Source organism: Schistocerca gregaria, chromosome 1 (genome assembly GCF_023897955.1).
Source record: "Schistocerca gregaria isolate iqSchGreg1 chromosome 1, iqSchGreg1.2, whole genome shotgun sequence".
In the NCBI taxonomy this organism is placed as follows: Eukaryota; Metazoa; Arthropoda; class Insecta; order Orthoptera; family Acrididae; genus Schistocerca; species Schistocerca gregaria.
Genome location: NC_064920.1, coordinates 458,143,318 through 458,163,365, shown reverse-complemented (window position 1 = coordinate 458,163,365; position 20,048 = coordinate 458,143,318). Strand labels below are relative to the sequence as shown.

General features: G+C 43.3%; 1 protein-coding gene across 1 annotated transcript in view; it reads left to right on the top strand.

The window, feature by feature from the left end:
- The window catches only part of LOC126353813 (uncharacterized), a 328,822-nt gene that overhangs the window by 265,127 nt on the left and 43,647 nt on the right, over positions 1-20,048 (top strand). The window contains exon 7 of the mRNA XM_050002966.1: positions 11,758-11,850. Within this exon, the coding sequence (XP_049858923.1) occupies positions 11,758-11,850 (93 nt within the window). The remainder of the gene's footprint in view (positions 1-11,757; positions 11,851-20,048) is intronic.

Genomic DNA, 20,048 nt, shown 5'->3' with positions numbered 1-20,048 from the left:
AGTAAAAGCTAGGCACATTGACTTATTAATTCATGTCACTAAACCTGAGCTTTTGTCTGATTTGGTCCCAGTCTAACGTAGAAAGAGGAGTGATAGTTTTGTGTCAGGTCTCTGGTGATTTTGAGATAAGGAAATTTTAAATTTCGTCTGATGCAAAAATTATAAATATTACAACAAAATCGTAAAATTTTTTTGTCAAGTGACAAAATTTTGTGAGTGAAGACTGATTCTTATTATATTTTGATACTTTTCTTAAATAAAACACAATATAACAAATACAACAACTATAACTGAAGTGTATCTACAGTTGTCATTTACAGTTAGTGTTACCATATATGTACCCAAAAAGGAAAAATAAATCAATAATGTCATTTACAGATTAAATTTGACACACTTTGGTGTATGTGAGTCTGTTTCTCTTATCAGTGCATATTTGTCCTGCTTTTGAATGTATATCTTCACAGGTTGTTGTTGCTGTGGTACATTATATATGTAGAACCAGTTGATACAGCGTTTGTCACAGAAATTTTGTAGTTTCCCATCTTTCTAAGTGATCGCCGTTTCCACACAAATATCCCTCCGCTAAATATTTGTGCAATTCCACGATTGGCGCACATTCTGGGTCGTGCTTTCCTCGAAGCTGACTAATAGTTTCATTGAACTCTTCTCAGGGTGAGGAAGTCTCATGTGTTATGGTGTTAACTGGTTGAGAAATGTGATGTATTTTTTCTTATTGAACAACCATCGCTTTATTTCTTCAATATTTTTCATAAATAATCAGGACTTGATCCGGAACCTGATGACACCTATGTGCTGGATAGAGATTGAAAATCAGTTAGCCTTTCTGGGAGGGTACCTTCAACCACAGTGGACCAGACGTCAATGAGGACGGTTAAAGAGAAATGATTTCTAGAGATTCTATATCGACTGATGGTTATCTCGGTCGGCTTCCTGATCTACATTGTACCAGAGTTACTGGAGGTTCTTACGATTTTAAAGTCTCTTCAGCTTTGGTGATGATCCAGAAATCTTGGAAATTATCGGCTGACAGTAGGGTTATTTTCATTTTTCTTCCAATTTGGTAAAATGATACCAAACATCGCTCGTGATTAATCTTGGCGAAAGCAATATGGATGATATTTTCGTGTGTAGCACTGAAATGTACGCTGATAAAAATAAAATATTTACTTTTAACATAGCTTTAAGTGAGAACAAATATTCATGCAGCACATTCTATAATCAGAAGTTACAGAGTAGGATATACATTCTTGGGACCTACGAGACCTAGACCCACAATCATAAAGTTTGTATGATTTACGAAGAGTTTTGAAACTGTCGGACTGATGAAGAAACCCACGAAGATAAATCTGACAATACGTGAGGATTTCACTGGTGAAAGACAAAAGTTTGATAAAGCGATATACGAGTTTCGGCTACATGACGTATGAACAAGAGATTGCAGCAGAATGGTCCACATAAGGGATGGAAAAAAGCAGTCCAAATGAACTCTAACGCCTGAATTTTAGGAGCTACGAACTTGTCAGGTCATGCAGCCACTAGTTCTGCCAATGAGACCTCCTTGTTAGTGCAGAACATAGCTGGCCATCCTTTCATTACATTTCGACGATCTGCCATGTATTTGAGAATATCGGCCTCCATGTCTTTCTTCTAACGAAAGTCGACACCTAGCTGAAGGCAAGCATGTTCTCCAGTTCCTTGGGCATAGACTCCATTGTCCTAAGAAAACACAGACTAACAGACGAGGAGGTGGAGTAGCGCCATACAAACGCTTTGAGTTATTACCCACCCGTGCTACCCACATTCATTACTAATGAAGACAAACAACTCAGATATATGTTTCTAAATGTCAAATCCCTTAACATACTTTGCCTAATCTGCGTCTTCTACAGACCTCCGAAAGTAGGTAGTATAGCCTGTTTCAAACTTGACCTTCAAAATTCGATTCCACTTAGGAATATGCAAATAATGCTAGTAACACTAAATGTTATGTCCCTTCACTGTGAAATTCAAGTGTGTAGTTTCTTCTTCAAATGTAACAGTATTACAGATTACACCTACCCGTAATGCTGCCTATAGCCACATCCCCGTACATTGATTTTCCACGATATCAACAGGCAAAGAAGTTAGTACCTCGAATAACAGCTCACAACATCATATTCACGACTTACTCTCTAAAATATCGAAGGAATAAACTGTAACTGACAAGATGCATGGACTACAAGTGTATCAGTGTACCTGAACCTGCAGTGGAGGCCCAAGAAATAATTTGGAGACGACATCCATTCCATTCCTGGAAAGACAAACTCCTTCGATCTACTATGAAACACTGTTTTACGCAGTAAATATACTCCCTCGTCGACTTGAAACCTGAAGCGGAAACATCCACCTTTGCTAACGGAAGAGCTAAAACAGTTCATGGATCTCAGGGCCTCCTACCCTTCAAAAAAAAAAATTTACAAGCAGAAAGCAAACAGAGTCAGTAAGTTTAAGAGAAACGATAACTAAGCCATTCCAGGACATTAATCTAAAACATAAACCCAGATGCTGTACAGGAAAGCTTGTGTGATCCAAGCACAGTAGAAGCTCCTGCTGATCCCATTGTCTCAACCAAGGAAGTAAATCAGTACTTGACTTTAGCGACAGACTTCACTGAATCGTAAACAAAACGTAGATTTATTGATTGTTTGACGGAAGTAAAATGAAGGTAGTCACGAAAAATTCTTTCTTCAGCTGAAAACGCCGTAGAAAAATCGTTGAGGTCAGCATTTACTGTACAGGATGGCGTTGCAGTCCAAATGATCAAACTCATTATTGATCCTCTAGTACTCGAAATAAGTACGGCTCTCTACACCTTCAAGCTATTGCCTGGACAACGTAGCAGAAACACTCGTTCCCTTCAAAATACAAGCATTAGAGAGCTGATTGCAAAGAAGAGTAGCTGGGTACATTCTGTCTGACGGGAAAAAGAAAGTAGAGATCAGAAAAGAGCTCAGAGTGAAAACTTAAATGAGTGGATTACAAAATACAGAAACAATGGAAGGATAATGTCAGAAGAATGGAAGCAGACGTATTACAAAAACTGATGATAGTTAGTACCCAGTGGGCAGAAGATATTTAGGAAGACCAAGAAAAAAATTCAACCTCAACTAACAGGGATTAACAAGCAAATGCCTAATACACGCAGAGAGAAGAGGAAGTGATATCACATTAAAATTATTATGATCTTTTTAGTACCTGTGATTTTAATAATTTTAGTAATTACATATAAAATTTTGGTCTGATGTAAGGCGGCTCCTGAAGGCATTAATCTCTTCAAGTTAAATGAATAAATAAAAAAAATTAACGTTAATATACAGGTTGTCCCAGGATGAATGGTCAGTATTCAGCGACATAACAGCAACGATCATTTGAAGCCAAAAACTTCAGCAGACATATGCACTATTCTGAATGGTTTCCGAGATAGAACATATTTAACGTACGTTGTTATTTATTTTCCTCATTATTCAGTACATTGTCATTGTTTACAATGTACCACAGTAGTGTAGACATAGTCGAGTCGAATAATCTGAAACTGGTCACATGATCTCTCAAGTCGGGAAACTATCTCAAATTGCCTTACTAAACCTATCTACCCCTCAGTGCATGCATATCGCACTAAATTTTCAATATCCTCTTCACGCGATCTGTAAGCCCTTGAGAAAAAAAAATGAATAGGACGTTTTATACGAAATTAAAGGTAGTTTAAGTTTGTACAATGTCAGGTTTTCGCTAGGAGCCACAGATTTCGAATTATTCAAAAGAAAACGCACAAAAGTAACTTTAAATGTGTTCTCTCTCAGAAAACGTTCAAAACAGGACATACGTCCATATTCTTTTTTGCTCCAAATGATCGTTCCTGACAACCCCTGAATATTGACCATTCCTTCTGTGACAACATGTGTGCATGGACTATCATGTATCTTAAAATAAATATGAGTTATACATAGTGTTATGTATAAAGTTCTGAGCTCGGACGGAGGGGTGTTTAGTTATGAAAGTGAGTTGCAAGCTGTATCACTGTGCCAACAGTGCACAGAACATAATGACACCCAAAGTCTCTGTATGATCTCCTACATGCGATCTTGACCATAAGAGTGGTGGAAAGCAGTGAGTTTCCTTGCAGTCCGATCCGTAAGAGTGATAGGGAGCAGTGAGGTATGAAGCTGCCTTGCAATCCGATCTACGAGAGTGGTGGGGAATAGTGAGCTAGTGAGGCAGCTTACAGTGTAACTGGTGAGAGTGGTGGGAAGCTCTGAGCTGCTGGGAGGGAGTGATGCCCAGCTCGCTTTGCGATAAGCGCCGACCACATGGTGGCTGAAGGCTGCAGATAATATGATCGCTGACAGCAATTTCTGAGTGCAACGCTGAGTCAAAGAATAAGAAGTAACAACTGAAATAAAAGTATGTAAACATTTATGAGCTTATAAAATTTCTGATATTCTTTTCAAATCAAGAGCCGAAACATGATAACGGAAGTGTTTTCTGCGTCAGTATAGCGTTTTGAAGAACTGACCCATCCTTTTCCTAGGTAGCTGCATGGTCAGCGTGGCGGGTTGCCAAGTGAAGGGACTCAGGTTCGATTCCTGCTGGCGTTGAAGATTTCTTTCCACTTAGAGGCTCGGTGTTGTATTGTGCTTACTTTCATATCGTCGTTATTAGCATTACTATTGAAATGGCAAACATTTTTGAAGCTCGGGGAACATTTTCTTATGGATGTGGCATGCATGCCATTGCAGCACCCCACTGCAGAATTTTCATTCCGCTCATTACAGCCACCAGAGATGCATTTTTAAATCAGATGAGCTACCATTCATTTTTTCCAAATCACCCACTATCCGCTCTTCAAAATGATCTCGCTCTTTGAATGACTTCAGGAGTGGACTGTCCATTTCTACCGCACAGGACACTGCACTTCGATTAAAATAACCGTGTGATTGATATTTCAGTGAGTCCTGTGGTAGTTACAGGGCATCGTCCAAAAGAAGCTCTACAGGCTCATGTACCTTTCCTATAGGCACCAACAGCAGTACTCTGCCAGGCAAAGCCGACTCTATAGGCTGGAAGGAAGTCTCACAAAGCAAGCTGCTAAGAGTACATGAACACATGTCGCGTTGTGCACGATCCCATAACTCCACTCACCACTACTCACATCTCTTAATCACTACGTTATTTTAATCGACGTACAGACTTAAGTCCTTGTGGTTTAAGTAGCTGTTCCTGGAAAAGAAAGAAAGGGGAAAGCCCGTGTCTTTAATATCGATGAAAATTCAGCGTATGTCCTAATCTCCTTCTGCCCCCTTCTTCACCCATCTCCTCCTCCTTCTTCAATTCTCTGTCAAGTGGCTCTGAGCACTATGAGACTTAACATTTGAGGTTATCAGTCCCCTAGACCTAGAACTACTTAAACCTAACTAACCTAAGGCTATCACGCACATCAATGCCCAAGGCAGTATTCAAACCTGCGACCGTAGCAGCAGCGCGATTCCGAACTGAAACGCCTAGAACCACTCGGCCACAGCGGCCGGCCCCCTCTCTGTCCATAAGTTCCTCCCCCTCTCTCTGTTCATCTCCTCCTTCCCACTTTCGATGTCCATTTCGTCCCAACCGTCCGTTCAACTTCTACTCCCATAAGCCAATAAGCCATTAATATAATATTCCTGTTTGCTAACCTTTCCATTATTATATGTTTTATACATGTACATTTATAAGTTACATTTATTAAAAATACGTATTCTGTATGAGTCCGCACATTACCACTATAACATGTAAATATTTGAAGTAAATTGTTCGAGTATTTTTTGATACTTTTGGTATGAATGCTTCCACATCGTACATTACAAATCTGTTTCTGTTTTATATAGTATTGGAATGTATAAACCATATGTCTCTCTCAATGTTCATCAGAGTATGGTGTAGAAATTCGAAGTAAATCGGTTAAGAAGTTTTCAGGACTTTAGTAAATAACGTTTCCCCTTTATAAAGTATTAAAATAGATATTTAAAAACACTCACACGTTCAAATGCACTGTCGACGTAAAATTTGAAAGCAGTTGGTGAATAGCTCTTAGAAATTTAATACTTTGAACAAACAAACATTTACATTTTCTTTTATGTAGATGTAACTGTTCATTGGCTCAAAATCTTAAATCTTCGGAAGTTATTCACCAATTGCTTTGAAATTTTGACACAACATTTCATTCAAATACCATGTGTTTTTTACACCTACAGGAGCACGATATGCTATATAAATGTCGATATGATATATATTAAATTTTTATTTACTATGTATATAATATCATATTTATATACCATATGGCTCTCTTGTTTGCAATTTTGACACAATTTTGTAATCAAATATGCGCATGGTTTTACACACTTATAGGAGTGCCACGTGGGATAAAAATATATTATATACATAGTAAATAAAAATCCATTTATATAATACATGCACCTATATACGGTATGGCACTCCTTCAAGTGTATTAAATCTGGTGCATATTTGAATACAACGTTGTGTCAAAATTTCAAGTGACTCGACGAAGAACTTTTAGAGATTTAAGATTTTACCAAACGTTCCCTGACGATATATATAGATCGTCGAGTCGCTTGAAATTTTGACACAATGTTGTATTGCGATTTGCAGGGTACTATTAGATTTTTATTTATATAGATCTGATAGTACTATATTAATCGAACTCAACTATATTAACTGACTATGTCTTATGCAGGAAAGGTCAGGAACTGTTTCTAATTAATTTACGTTTGGTTTAGATACCATTCAGGCATCATGTAGCACAATATGTTGACTTAAACACAACAGAGCACACAAAAGCAGATTCTCTTTGTAGCAGACGGTCCTATGTCTGTGAAAACTACAATCCTTTAAAAAAACCGTGATGATTTTACAGCTTTTTGTACCCTTTAAGGTGAGGACAGTGCTCTGAATATGCTTCGTATCCGTTCATAGCAACTTGTTGTTTCCCGGATTAAAATAATAAGCTGAGGGCGCAAAATATTATGACTATCTGCTTAAAAACGTGTTTTTCCACCATAGGAAAGCAATATGATGCCATGAATTCACCAAGACATTGGTAGATTTTCTTTGGTATGTGGCACTAAATGTCTATGTAACATTAGTCGCAAATTACCGACCCTCAGTTTGTGGGTACTGCGAAGGCGTCCGATAGCATCCCAGATGTGTTCAATTGGATTCAGATCAGTCGAATTTGGTAGCCAAGACATAATTCTTAAACTGCTGTAGTACGATTTAGGCCTTATGGCATGGACAGTAATCCTTCTAGAAGATACTATTACTGTAAGTGTAAGTGTCAAGCATGAACGGATGCAGGTGGTCTGCAATAATATTCACATACTCCATAGCTGTGTTGGTGCTTTCGATTACTGCAAAAAGTCCCGTGGAAACCAAACTGAATATTCCCGCACCACAGTACTCCGCCTATCATCGTGCATCCATAGCACAGTGCATATTTCGAGCAGACATCCACTTGTATGACGTGGTATACAAACACGGCTATAGACGAATCACATGCGTTTGAAGGGGAGTCGTCTTAAATTAAATTGTAGAAATGTGTGTAGACAGAACATTCCCAAGCTGCCTCTACTGCAGTTTGTGAAACAGCAGTGTCGTTTCTTCTAATCTGGCAGCGGTATGCAAAAGACAACGCCGACACAGCAAAGCACAACATGGTACTATACCGGCTTGTCTTTATACTGACCCGAAAAGCTAAGGAACTAGTTAAGAACCTTGTAACGGATATAAGTATACTTTTAACAGAATTTTATTCAAAGTTGGACAAAAGTCAGTTAATGAAAACTTATTTAGTCCTATTGGAATTTCGTTTACAATTAAATGAATAAAGGGTACTCATAATTGTAACTTGAACTAGGTTAACAAAATGTGAGGCTAACACCGTGGGAAGAGCTAGATGAAAGGAAGACTGCATGAAGGCTGTATTATCAAAATACCTTTATACGTGCACTTCGCTGACGAAAGATTAGAGAAACCAAACTCTAACTAGAATTAAGCCAGCAGTTTATTCTACTCACCCGAAATGCATGAGCAGCGAACAGCTCAGATTACGGATCGCACTACTGTAGATTGTGAAAAACGTCTGCTCCGTGTCAGCAGAGTGCACCAACGAACCCAAGAGGGCTGTCAGGCTCCGTCTCCGGCGATGAACAATTGAATCTACGATGCCATGTCCTGATATGTCTCACAAAATTCCCTCCTCCTGTCCAACTTCCATCTTGACAAAAATTGCAGGTCACAATATTTTCAAAAACTCGGGAAAAGGAAAGAAAACTTCCCGTCTTTGCATAGACCATTCATATTTTACCTTCACAAGGTTGACACTGGGCTGTTGTCAGTTTGACTGGTCGGATCTCTCGCACCCAGTGCTAGGCAGCACGGCCGCGCCGAGTGGTTAGAGGCTCCATGTCACTGATCGTGCGTCCCGTCCCGATGGAGGTTCGAGTCCTCCCTCGGGAATTGGTGTGTGTCTTGTCCTTAGCGTTAAGTTAGTTTAAGTATTGTGTAAGCCTATGGACCGATGACCTGAACACTTTGGTCCCTTAGGAATTCACATACACACACACAGACACAGAAATACGCTAGGCAGCACGATGTTATCTCATTCGGTATACCAAATTTTTGGAGCGAGAACAGAGACGACGCTTCCACGCGAACCAACTGACGCCGCAGTTCAAAATTGTTCAAATGGCTCTGAGCACTATGGGACTTAACATCTATGGTCATCAGTCCCCTAGAACTTAGAACTACTTAAACCTAACTAATCTAAGGACATCACACAACACCCAGTCACCACGAGGCAGAGAAAATCCCTGATCCCGACGGGAATCGAACCAGGGAACCGGGGCGTGGGGACATCGCAGTGCCTGAGCCTACGCAAGTGTGCACAGGGAAGACAGACTGCTGTACTCGATTCATTTCCAGGCTGTATTGAGGCAAACACGACGTCCGATACCCAGACTGATGCCACTCATTCACAAACGATGGTGGTAATGTGGGCCATCGTGACTTACAGGTATCTCAGCCTTCGCCCACCCCCTAAGAAGGCGTTGTCTACGCAGTTACACTTACCCAGAGACTCACTGGTGACAAGAGGACTCCACAGCCTGATCTCAGACACGACCAGGACACCACGTTCCCTCTTACAGCTCGCAGGTCTGGCGTCCTCAAGCATAATGACTAAATACTGGCCATAAAATGAATTAATATCGCTTATCTATATGTGACAGTAGCATACCACAGTGACAAGAAACGTTATTCATTTGTCGTTCCATTGATCTATGATCTAATTTCGGTGTTAAATTCTCCAGTTATATCAAATAATCGAAGTGAGAAACATTGTGCTTAATTCTCTTGTGATATCCTTTCGTATCTATGTTTGGGGTACCTGGACGTCATGGCCTGTAGCTTTTACTAGTATTTTGAAATTCAATGACTGAAACATTTTCATAGATATTGGAACGACATAATGTTATTTATATGTAAAAAAACGTAGACTATGGATTACATAGTGCAGTGAATACTGATTTTTATCTCACCTGCTGAATTACGTGCAGTTTTTATTTTAGGTATACTGTACTTTCACACTATTCAAAATAAAAAGCGAAAACAAATTTTATTCATTCAGTTATTAACTTCTTGAAACAGTAAACCAGGAATACTTACCAAATTAGTAGTTTTGTGTATTATTAAAAAGAGTTTTTTAAAAGTAGTTTTTTCTCCTAATACATTGATGTCCAAAGTTAGAGCAACAAACAGAATATTTGCAAGGTTGTGTTTATTTTGCCACAAAACAGTATAAATAGATGATACTACAGTAGAAACAATGTAAAGAATTTAGAACGTAAACAACTGCAATGCGCATAGAGGTACATTGAAATATTCTTCGTTTCTTGTAACTTAACTGATTTGGGGAGACATTCCGACAACTGGTTAATGTGCTCAGTATGGGGTGTGCCCATCTCAGGCAACAATAAAAGGCTGTCAGTGACGGGACATGCTGCGAATGATGTCAAGAATCACACGTTGAGGCAATAAAGCACATTCTTCCTGCAGAGCTGCTCGCAAACTTTGGACGGTGGTCGGTGGATGCTGACGTGGTGCGACCCGTCTCCCTGGTGCGACAGGAAGAGAGAGAAGGCCACGCCATGTGTGCAGTATCTTCCGTTTCCAAGAAAACATCAACCGTATGTGCTCTGTGAGGTCTAGGATTATCATCCACCAGTACGAAGTCTGGGCTCACACCACTTTGCAACAATCGCACGTAAGGTCCCAAGATATCGTCACGATACCTGACGGCAGTTAAACCTTGCCAATTCACGCATACAATTTCATGTGGAGGTTTTCAAATGGTCAACACAATCCTTACCCAAACCATTAGGGTTCCTCCTCGACATAGGTCTCTTCGACAATGTTTTGAGTCCCGAAATCGTGTCACACACTGCGTCCCTCCAGATACGGATCCGTCTGGAATCAGTCTCCAGACCAACTCGGGACTCATCTGTGAAAAAACAGTGACCCACTGTTCGAACATTCTGGTGGCATGTTAACGATTCCACTCTAGATAATTCCTCCCATGAACACGCGTCAGAGGTACATATACAGGAGTTCTAAGACATTGAAGGCCACCCTGTCGAAGCCTTCTGTACACTTTTGGCCTCGATGTAACTCTTTCATTGGATGGTGTGAGGTCAGATGCCAGTTGCCGTGCAGTACCAAGGTGGTACCGTCGAGTCCTTACAGCTAAATAACGGTCTTCTGTTTCTGACGTCGCACGTGGTCTATAAACTGTCGCCACTTCATAATTTTGGTTATTTTGAATGTCCTTTTCATCTTCTTCCGCTTTCTTTCGTTTCTTTCCTATTTTGCCGGGCCGTTGTGGCCGAGCGGTTCTAGGCGCTTCAGTCTGGAACAGCGTGACAGCTACGGTCGCAGGTCCAAATTCTGCCTCGGGCATGGATGTGTGTGATGTCCTTAGGTTGGTTAGGTTTAAGTAGTTCTAGTTCTAGGGGACTGATGACCTCAGATGTTAAGTCCCACAGTGCTCAGAGCCATTTTCTTATTTTGGCTTATTTTATCGTGTTTTCAGTAGCTTTTCTAGCTTCAGCGACACATTGCGTCTACACTCGTAGCAGCTCACTTTTCCTATTGTCATTAATTCTCATGCTTTAATGCATCGCCATAAGTATTAGTTATGTGTATATTTGGATCCAAAATTTAGTTTTGTACTTACTGCGACGGAAAAAAATTCTTACGGCAATGCATTGAAGCGTGTTCCATCTTCTTGTCACAGAGCCAGCACGCAGCATTGTGCTTGAAACCTTTGTAACTTCCTGTGCACCATTTGAAGATGAGCCTGAAAAGATTCCAAAATCGATTCATGGAATGAATAAATAACTATTTCAAAAAGATGACTGGTTGGAGTTTTATGTTGTTACATTGAATAAACAGTGGCGGGTTCTAAAAATCAGTAGTGGATAAGCTTAATCAGACAATGGCTATAGGCTACACTAGCCGTGTTGCAGTAGAAGGCACCCAACAGAGGAAGATAGGGTACATCACTCCTGGCTGAGATGAGCGGTACGCTTACAAACTGATGAACTCAAGGAGGTTGTTTACTGCAATGCGCTGTTCCGCTGTGTGTTGCAGCACTTGCGAGAGGCGTGGCTGACGTACCCGTACCACTGCTGCGCCTTCCAGTTCCCGGCGGCCCACGACCCCGCAGAGTTCGCCAAGCGGCAGGTGAGTCCTTCACCGCAGGCCTGCGCAGACTCGTCTAGCAAGATTAACACACCCCAGTTTGTTGCTCCTGTTTCATCTAGACTTTAGTCTCACTGTAACTGTTTCGTCTTTCTCACTTTACTGTTATCCTCTCTACTCATTTTCTCCTTCTACTTCTCCACACTTCGGTGGCAAACGGAATTCACAGTGCACATATGTTCCGTGCTTATATGGAACACTGGGCACAACTAAGCTGTACAAAATTACCAACATAATTCTCCTGAGGCTGTGAGCATATTGTCAATATGTAAATCTTTCGACGTTTCGGCCACTATTGCCAGTGGCCTTCCTCGGCGTGTTAAAACAAACATCGTCCGAACAGTCCTTGAAGGACCAACGGTACAGACCGGCAGCCGTGGTATCCTCAGCCCTTAGACGTCACTAGATGAGGATATGGAGAAGCATGTGGTCGGTTCACTGCTTTCCCGGTCTTTCAGTTTTCGTAACCGGTGTCGTTACTACTCAATCAAGTACCTACTCAGCTGTCCCCGCAAGGCCGCATCTCGTGGTCGTGCGGTAGCGTTCTCGCTTCCCACGCCCGGGTTCCCGGGTTCGGTTCCCGGCGGGGTTAGGGATTTTCTCTGCCTCGTGATGGCTGTGTGTTGTGTGATGTCCTTAGGTTAGTTAGGTTTAAGTAGTTCTAAATTCTAGGGGACTGGTGACGATAGATGTTAAGTCCCATAGTGCTCAGAGCCATTTGAACTTTTTTTTTGTCCTCACAAGGCCGATTCCACCCCGGTAACCAACGGTACTCGGCATACTCGAACGGTGACCCATTCAAGTGTTATCGAAGTCCGACAGCGCTTAACTTCGGTGCTTCGCTGACCGGACGGAAACCAGTGTTACCATTGCGGCAAGGCGACGAAAAAAAAATGTTCTTTCTAAAGCCATGGGGAAGGCCACTCGCAATAGGGGTCTTGAAAAGTCAGTAGTCTTAGAAGTTGCCACTGTGATCACAGTCACAGAAGAGTTTTATTGAGAGTAACGATTGCCACGGAAGCCTACGCTTACATATACAAAATATAATAATTTCTGCTAATTAAAATTTTAATGTTAATATCATAAATTAGATTACTACTGATTTCAGAATACCGTGTCTCCTAATGCACCCCTAGCTACAAAATTCATGGTGATCAGAAACAGTGTGAAAGGCTCGTAAGTGTGTTGCAAGACAGGTTGGGCTGAAAAATAATTGTTAAGAAAAGAATACGATACGTTGGGCTGTTTCCGAGTTAATTAGCATTGAAGATAGCTAATCAGGCTACTGCACGCGAAAATTTGAGCTAGTCGCGGGAGACGGTGTCGCCATGTGTATGCACCGTTTGGTTTCCTAAAATCGAACAAGAGAGAGACACAAAAATTGGACATGCGGCGATACTAAGGATCGAACCCGAACCCGAGACTCAGCAGTCTCGTGCTTCATCGTCATCGCTACGAGAACAAATGACACTTCTTTTATCTGCTTGACTTTGCCCACGCATCTGCCTGGTTGGCGGTTAACTCGCAAAGCGTGTAACGTATTGAATTTTTTTCTTAACAATTATTTCATAGCACAACCTGACCTATAGAGCGCTTCCAACCTTTACAGACTTTTCTTGACCACCCTTCGCAGTACAAGTGGTGCTGATGATTCTTACTTGTTTTTCTTCTTTATTGTTGAGTCGAGAATTAGGTATCTACAAAAAATATATATTAAAGTCGCCTTCCACTTTTCTGTATCTGAATGTTGTTGGTAATCTGAGGAACTGGTGTAGGATTTTGATGCGGCTGTCATTCGTAGATATACCGATCCTCGAAGAAGGTCTATAAATACTTAGTACTACCCGTGACAAACCGCGGAGGGTAACTAGTAAATACTATGGAAATTGTCAACAACGTGACATTTCTTCTCATGAACTAGCTTCTCATGGCGATTAACCAACGACTATCGCTTAAATCAGATCCAGACTCTACAACATAAATGCCTCGCGTGGATAGTACGAGCTCCTGCGATCAGCAGAAATGACGATATACACCACCAGCTCAACAGAAGAGGCTGCGGGAGCAAAGCCATGAAGAAAAATACAGAACTCTTCTTCTCACGCTCCTCGTTAGAGAAGATGGTACATTTTTTCCACATCCAAGTCAACCAAATAGACTGTCCTCGTATCCTCAGGTCAGCAATCTTGGATGGTCATCTTAGATTCTCATGTCACAGAGGTTTTTATTAGGTGTACTGTCTTGGGTTTTACACTTTTTGAGTTTCCCACCATTTTACAGTTAGCACAACTAAGCTACTTTGAACAGACAACATTATTTTTAACCACCTACTATTTTATACATAAGGAAATTCGGCTATGACATCACATGAGGAGGGTGAGGGGAGTGGATGAAGTACGGCTACGTTGCATTGCGGCACAATCGATGATATAATTTGAAATCTGAAAACAATGCAGGCTCTCCTCGAACATATCCTGGCCCGAGTTTCACCTCACCTGTCGCGGAAAATTTACTCATATTTACAGGCATCTATTGTCAAGGTTTTTGTGCATCCCCGACCTGAATACGGCCTGAGCAACTCAGCATCTGATGCCCAGACAACGAGACACAGGCTGCTTTTCAGTTTCGCCGTTCAAATTCGTCCGCTGAGCGTCACCCCTACCTCGTGGCCACGGCCTTCCCTACTTAGGTACTCCGGCTCTTGACAGATCACTGAAGTTAAGTAATGTTAGGCGCGGCCAGTAACTGGGAGGTATCCGCCTGGTTACACTGTCATGCACTAATGCCTATTTTCCGTTTCCCATTATGGTAATCTCCTGAATTAATTTGCAAACCTCCCTGCAGAGTCCCACAAAGTGAGGCATGTGGCACCATTGATGGTGATCCGCCCATTATATGGGGGTGCTAAACCCGACAATCCCCTAGGTGGTATTCGAGAGGAGTAAGCTATGTGCTGACACTGGGTTTCATCCTTTCCCTTCTCTCATCATCATCCAACACAGATAGACACCACACTACACACCCATCAAAGAAAACTACGCTTATCAGATACAGTAAAAAACACAACACTCTTCCAGTTAGCTGGCTGAATTTGCGCTTCGGGTTTCCCAGTCATGCAACTTTATTTTTTACCTTAAACTAGCCAAGGGTAAGCAGCGTAACAAATGGGGATCGTGTAAATCACCATATGATCAAGAGGTAGCTAATCTCTTTACGTTACACACTGTGACCCTGAACGTGTGTAATCAACAGTGATTAATCCCACGAGACGGATTCTCATATAATAACAAATAAAAGAAGTAATAATAAGTATATAAATTGCTGTCCATCTCGAAATCAATAAAGTCGTACTCATTTTTTCATCCTGTACCTGTACCGCACTATACAAAAACAAAATGAAGAATATTAAACAAATATAACTCTCTGATGTTAAATTTTCCTCCTAGAAATATAGAAACAAACACGGTGTCACTGTTGTCAAATGAAACACTAAGTGAAGTGGTCAGACGCTCTTTTGTGATGGGGAATTCCCCACGACATCTCCTGAGAAGCAAAACCGTCTATACGAAAGGAGGTGGGGTATACCATATTATCAGCAAAGAAGCAGTGACACTAGAACGACTCGGTACTCGGTTATGAGAGCTCTGACTTGGAACGTGGGCTAGCTAGTGGATGTCATATAACAACAAAGCCACGAGGGACTTTTCACCCTTCTAAAGCTGGCGAAGTTGACTTTTGGTGAAGTGATAGTGAAATGGAAACGCGTAGGGAGAATCACAGTCAAGCCAAGATAGGCAGACCTTATATACTGACGGCGTGGAGCTTTGCGGAAGGTGGTAGAAAAAAAAAGCCCGCATGAAATCGACGAAAGGAGTCGTTCAAGAAATAAACAGTGCTACTAACAGACCAAAGCACAATGACTGTGCGTAGGAAGCTATAATGAGATACAATGGTGGAGCAGTTCCTCCTACACCACACGTTCCTTTAGTCATTGCTCAGCGACGCTTGAAATGGCATGACGGGTGATCCTACTGGGCAATGAACGATTAGAGACGAGTAATTCTGAATGTTGAATCACGCCGTATACTAAAGTAATCCAGCTAAATGAATTCGAACAACAACAGATTGTAGATACCCGTATGGTGGGTGCTTCTGTAAACAAGGCAGCGAGAGCGTTTGGCACAGCAGGAGACAGTGTATCGAAGATTTATACCGCATACAGGGAAAGAGGAAAAAAACATCATACACCAAGTCACAATGCGGGCGAAAGTTTGTGCTGATTGATCATGTCACATTAAATAGGGAAATAGGAGGACGACAGTTGGAGAAGTCGTTGCAGAACTGAATGTCGCACACGCAAACCCTACCAGCACCACAAAAACACGTAAGGAGCTTCATACGCTGGGAATTACAGGACGGGCTGGACTTCCGAAATCAATGAGTAAGGCAAACGGCCATAACAGGTAGACGGGGTTCCGAAACCATAAAACATTGAATACAGACTAATGGAATAAAGTCATTTGGTCGGGTCAATATTGTTTCACGCTGTTGCCAATTTTTAGCCGAGATTACATCTCAAGAGTAAAACATGTCGGTGAGTCTGTTATGTTTGGGCAGCCATATCGTGGTATTCCATGTGTAAACAGGCGCGGGACTACACTGCCCGTCGCCAGATTAGAACTTGGGTTCCTTGCCGAGCATGAGGAAGAGGATGGTGAGGGTCTGTCCACATATGGCTCAACACTTATTGATCAGCTGCAATAGATTGGTCGTTGGCCTTTTGGGCGAGGTTTATTTCTGCTCATAATATTCTCGGTGGCGACTGTAGCAGCGCTGGCGTGACTGGACTCCGTTGCTTGACAGAGGCGCTACGGGCTTGCTGGGTCGCACCGCGGTGGCTGGAACCACGTGCCCCGGGCCTCCGTTGCGATCGCGGCTTGAGAGCGTGGCGGTGGCGGCTGGGGAACAGGTCACTGTCCTGTCTCAGCAACCATCCGCAGCGCCAGGGCTCACAGCTCTGGCACTGGTCACTGTGTTTGTGGAGGCAGCGTCCCAGATCATGGCGATGACTCCAATTACAGTTGGCTGTCGGCTTAGCGTGTCCGACGATAGACCGGTGATGACTACAGCAGCGGCGTCGCCCTGGTGCCCCCTAGGCTATGCCCTGCATTACTGCAGTGGCTATTACAGTGACTGCAATGGCAGTGACGCCTCCGAACTGATGGTGGCACTGAGTAACACAGGCTCTGTGTCACTTCAGTCCCTCACGGTCGGTGATCATAAACTGGCCGTTGGTCGTTAAATGCGGATTTCTGCCAATGTTTCTTGCAGTTCTTTCTTTCCAGTAAGTTGGTGGAATATTTTGGTGTAACTGACAGGATTACCGCTCTCGATGTTGACACCCTGGTGTGCGGCGAGCTGCTTCTTCTCACGTCTTCTGCTGGTCGGGGACACAGTTTTATCTTTTGTTTTGGTTAACTCGGCACTCCGCCGACCCACTTGAATTACATTACCGTACCACTGAGCTGCGCAACAGAATGTAACAAAACATATGACATCTGGCTCCCGGTATTCCTTCACATTTGAAATAAGTTCATTACTGTGAAAAACTAGCTTTAATCAAATTAATTCCTCTAATTTTAGACCCCTCTACGTTCCCTCCCTTCTATGGAAAGAATGTGTGACACATTCTGCCTCCGTATCTACACTCCTGGAAATGGAAAAAAGAGCACATTGATACGGGTGTGTCAGACCCACCATACTTGCTCCGGACACTGCGAGAGGGCTGTACAAGCAATGATCACACGCACGGCACAGCGGACACACCAGGAACCGCGGTGTTGGCCGTCGAATGGCGCTAGCTGCGCAGCATTTGTGCACCGCCGCCGTCAGTGTCAGTCAGTTTGCCGTGCCATACGGAGCTCCATCGCAGTCTTTAACACTGGTAGCATGCCGCGACAGCGTGGACGTGAACCGTATGTGCAGTTGACGGACTTTGAGCGAGGGCGTATAGTGGGCATGCGGGAGGCCGGGTGGACGTACCGCCGAATTGCTCAACACGTGGGGCGTGAGGTCTCCACAGTACATCGATGTTGTCGCCAGTGGTCGGCGGAAGGTGCACGTGCCTGTCGACCTGGGACCGGACCGCAGCGACGCACGGATGCACGCCAAGACCGTAGGATCCTACGCAGTGCCGTAGGGGACCGCACCGCTACTTCCCAGCAAATTAGGGACACTGTTGCTCCTGGGGTATCGGCGACGACCATTCGCAACCGTCTCCATGAAGCTGGGCTACGGTCCCGCACACCGTTAGGCCGTCTTCCGCTCACGCCCCAACATCGTGCATCCCGCCTACAGTGGTGTCGCGACAGGCGTGAATGGAGGGACGAATGGAGACGTGTCGTCTTCAGCGATGAGAGTCGCTTCTGCCTTGGTGCCAATGATGGTCGTATGCGTGTTTGGCGCCGTGCAGGTGAGCGCCACAATCAGGACTGCATACGACCGAGGCACACAGGGCCAACACCCGGCATCATGGTGTGGGGAGCGATCTCCTACACTGGCCGTACACCTCTGGTGATCGTCGAGGGGACACTGAATAGTGCACGGTACATCCAAACCGTCATCGAACCCATCGTTCTACCATTCCTAGACCGGCAAGGGAACTTGCTGTTCCAACAGGACAATGCACGTCCGCATGTATCCCGTGCCACCCAACGTGCTCTAGAAGGTGTAAGTCAACTACGCTGGCCAGCAAGATCTCCGGATTGAGCATGTTTGGGACTGGATGAAGCGTCGTCTCACGCGGTCTGCACGTCCAGCACGAACGCTGGTCCAACTGAGGCGCCAGGTGGAAATGGCATGGCAAGCCGTTCCACAGGACTACATCCAGCATCACTACGATCGTCTCCATGGGAGAATAGCAGCCTGCATTGCTGCGAAAGGTGGATATACACTGTACTAGTGCCGACATTGTGCATGCTCTGTTGGCTGTGTCTATGTGCCTGTGGTTCTGTCAGTGTGATCATGTGATGTATCTGACCCCAGGAATGTGTCAATAAAGTTTCCCCTTCCTGGGACAATGAATTCACGGTGTTCTTATTTCAATTTCCAGGAGTGTATTTACACCTGACTTTATTTACATGGTTTTTAACCCTCTACCAATATTGGGCTTGTACCATATTTATACGGTTCACTTCCTTTGAATTTATATTGTAGCTTGTCAGTACTAATTACACTACAGTTCTCCCTCTGATACACCATTGTTCGTTACCGTCCATGAAAACACTTGGTCTTTCACTCCATAACTGTTAACCCATAACATTGGAAAGGAGGATGCCGTTCTGATCGGTACGAACCCATAGTCTGAAATTTGTGAAGGGTGGAATTTGGGCAATTCTTCTCTCGAATAAGACGTATGTAACTCTGATCAACACAAGGAATACATAGGCGGTTTATGATGATGAAATAATAACTGCCAGTTGCTACTGCTGCTTACTTCTCTAGCTTTTCACCTGCTCTAAGAGACGTTCCATGGTAACACGAATGCGTTGGCTGGCGATCGTCTGATCTAGAGAGGTGAGCAGGTCTTTGTCAGAGGTATCATTAAGAAAGTAAAGATGTTGGGGGGGAGGGGCAAAACCGAGGAAAGTGGTACGTCAGTTATATAAATTAAGAAATGGAGGGCTATGGTTCCAATTGTTGTAGCTGGTGGTGGGTTCAGACATCTCACAATGAGTTCCATTGAGTATTAATCCTCTACTCTGCAGAACCAGCTTTATGTGCCACCTAATTTTCCCGTCTTGCAACATGTACCAACAACCAACGTTGGAACTTCCTGGCAGATTAAAACTGTTTTCCGGACCGAGACTCAAACTCAGGGCCTTTGACTTTCGCGGGCAAGTGCTTCTGGAAACATCCCCCTGGCTGGGGCTAAGCTATGTCTCCGCAATATCCTTTCTTTCAGGAGTGCTAGTTCTGCAAGGTTCGCAGGAGATCTTCTGTAATGTTTGGAAGGTAGGAGACGGATACTGGCAGAAGTAAAACTGTGAGGACGGGGCGTGAGTCGTGCTTGGGTAGCTCAGTTGGTAGAGCACTTGCCCGCGAAAGGCAAAGGTCCCGACTTCGAGTCTCGGTCCGGAAAACAGTTTTAATCTGCCCGGAAGTTTCATATCAGTGCACAC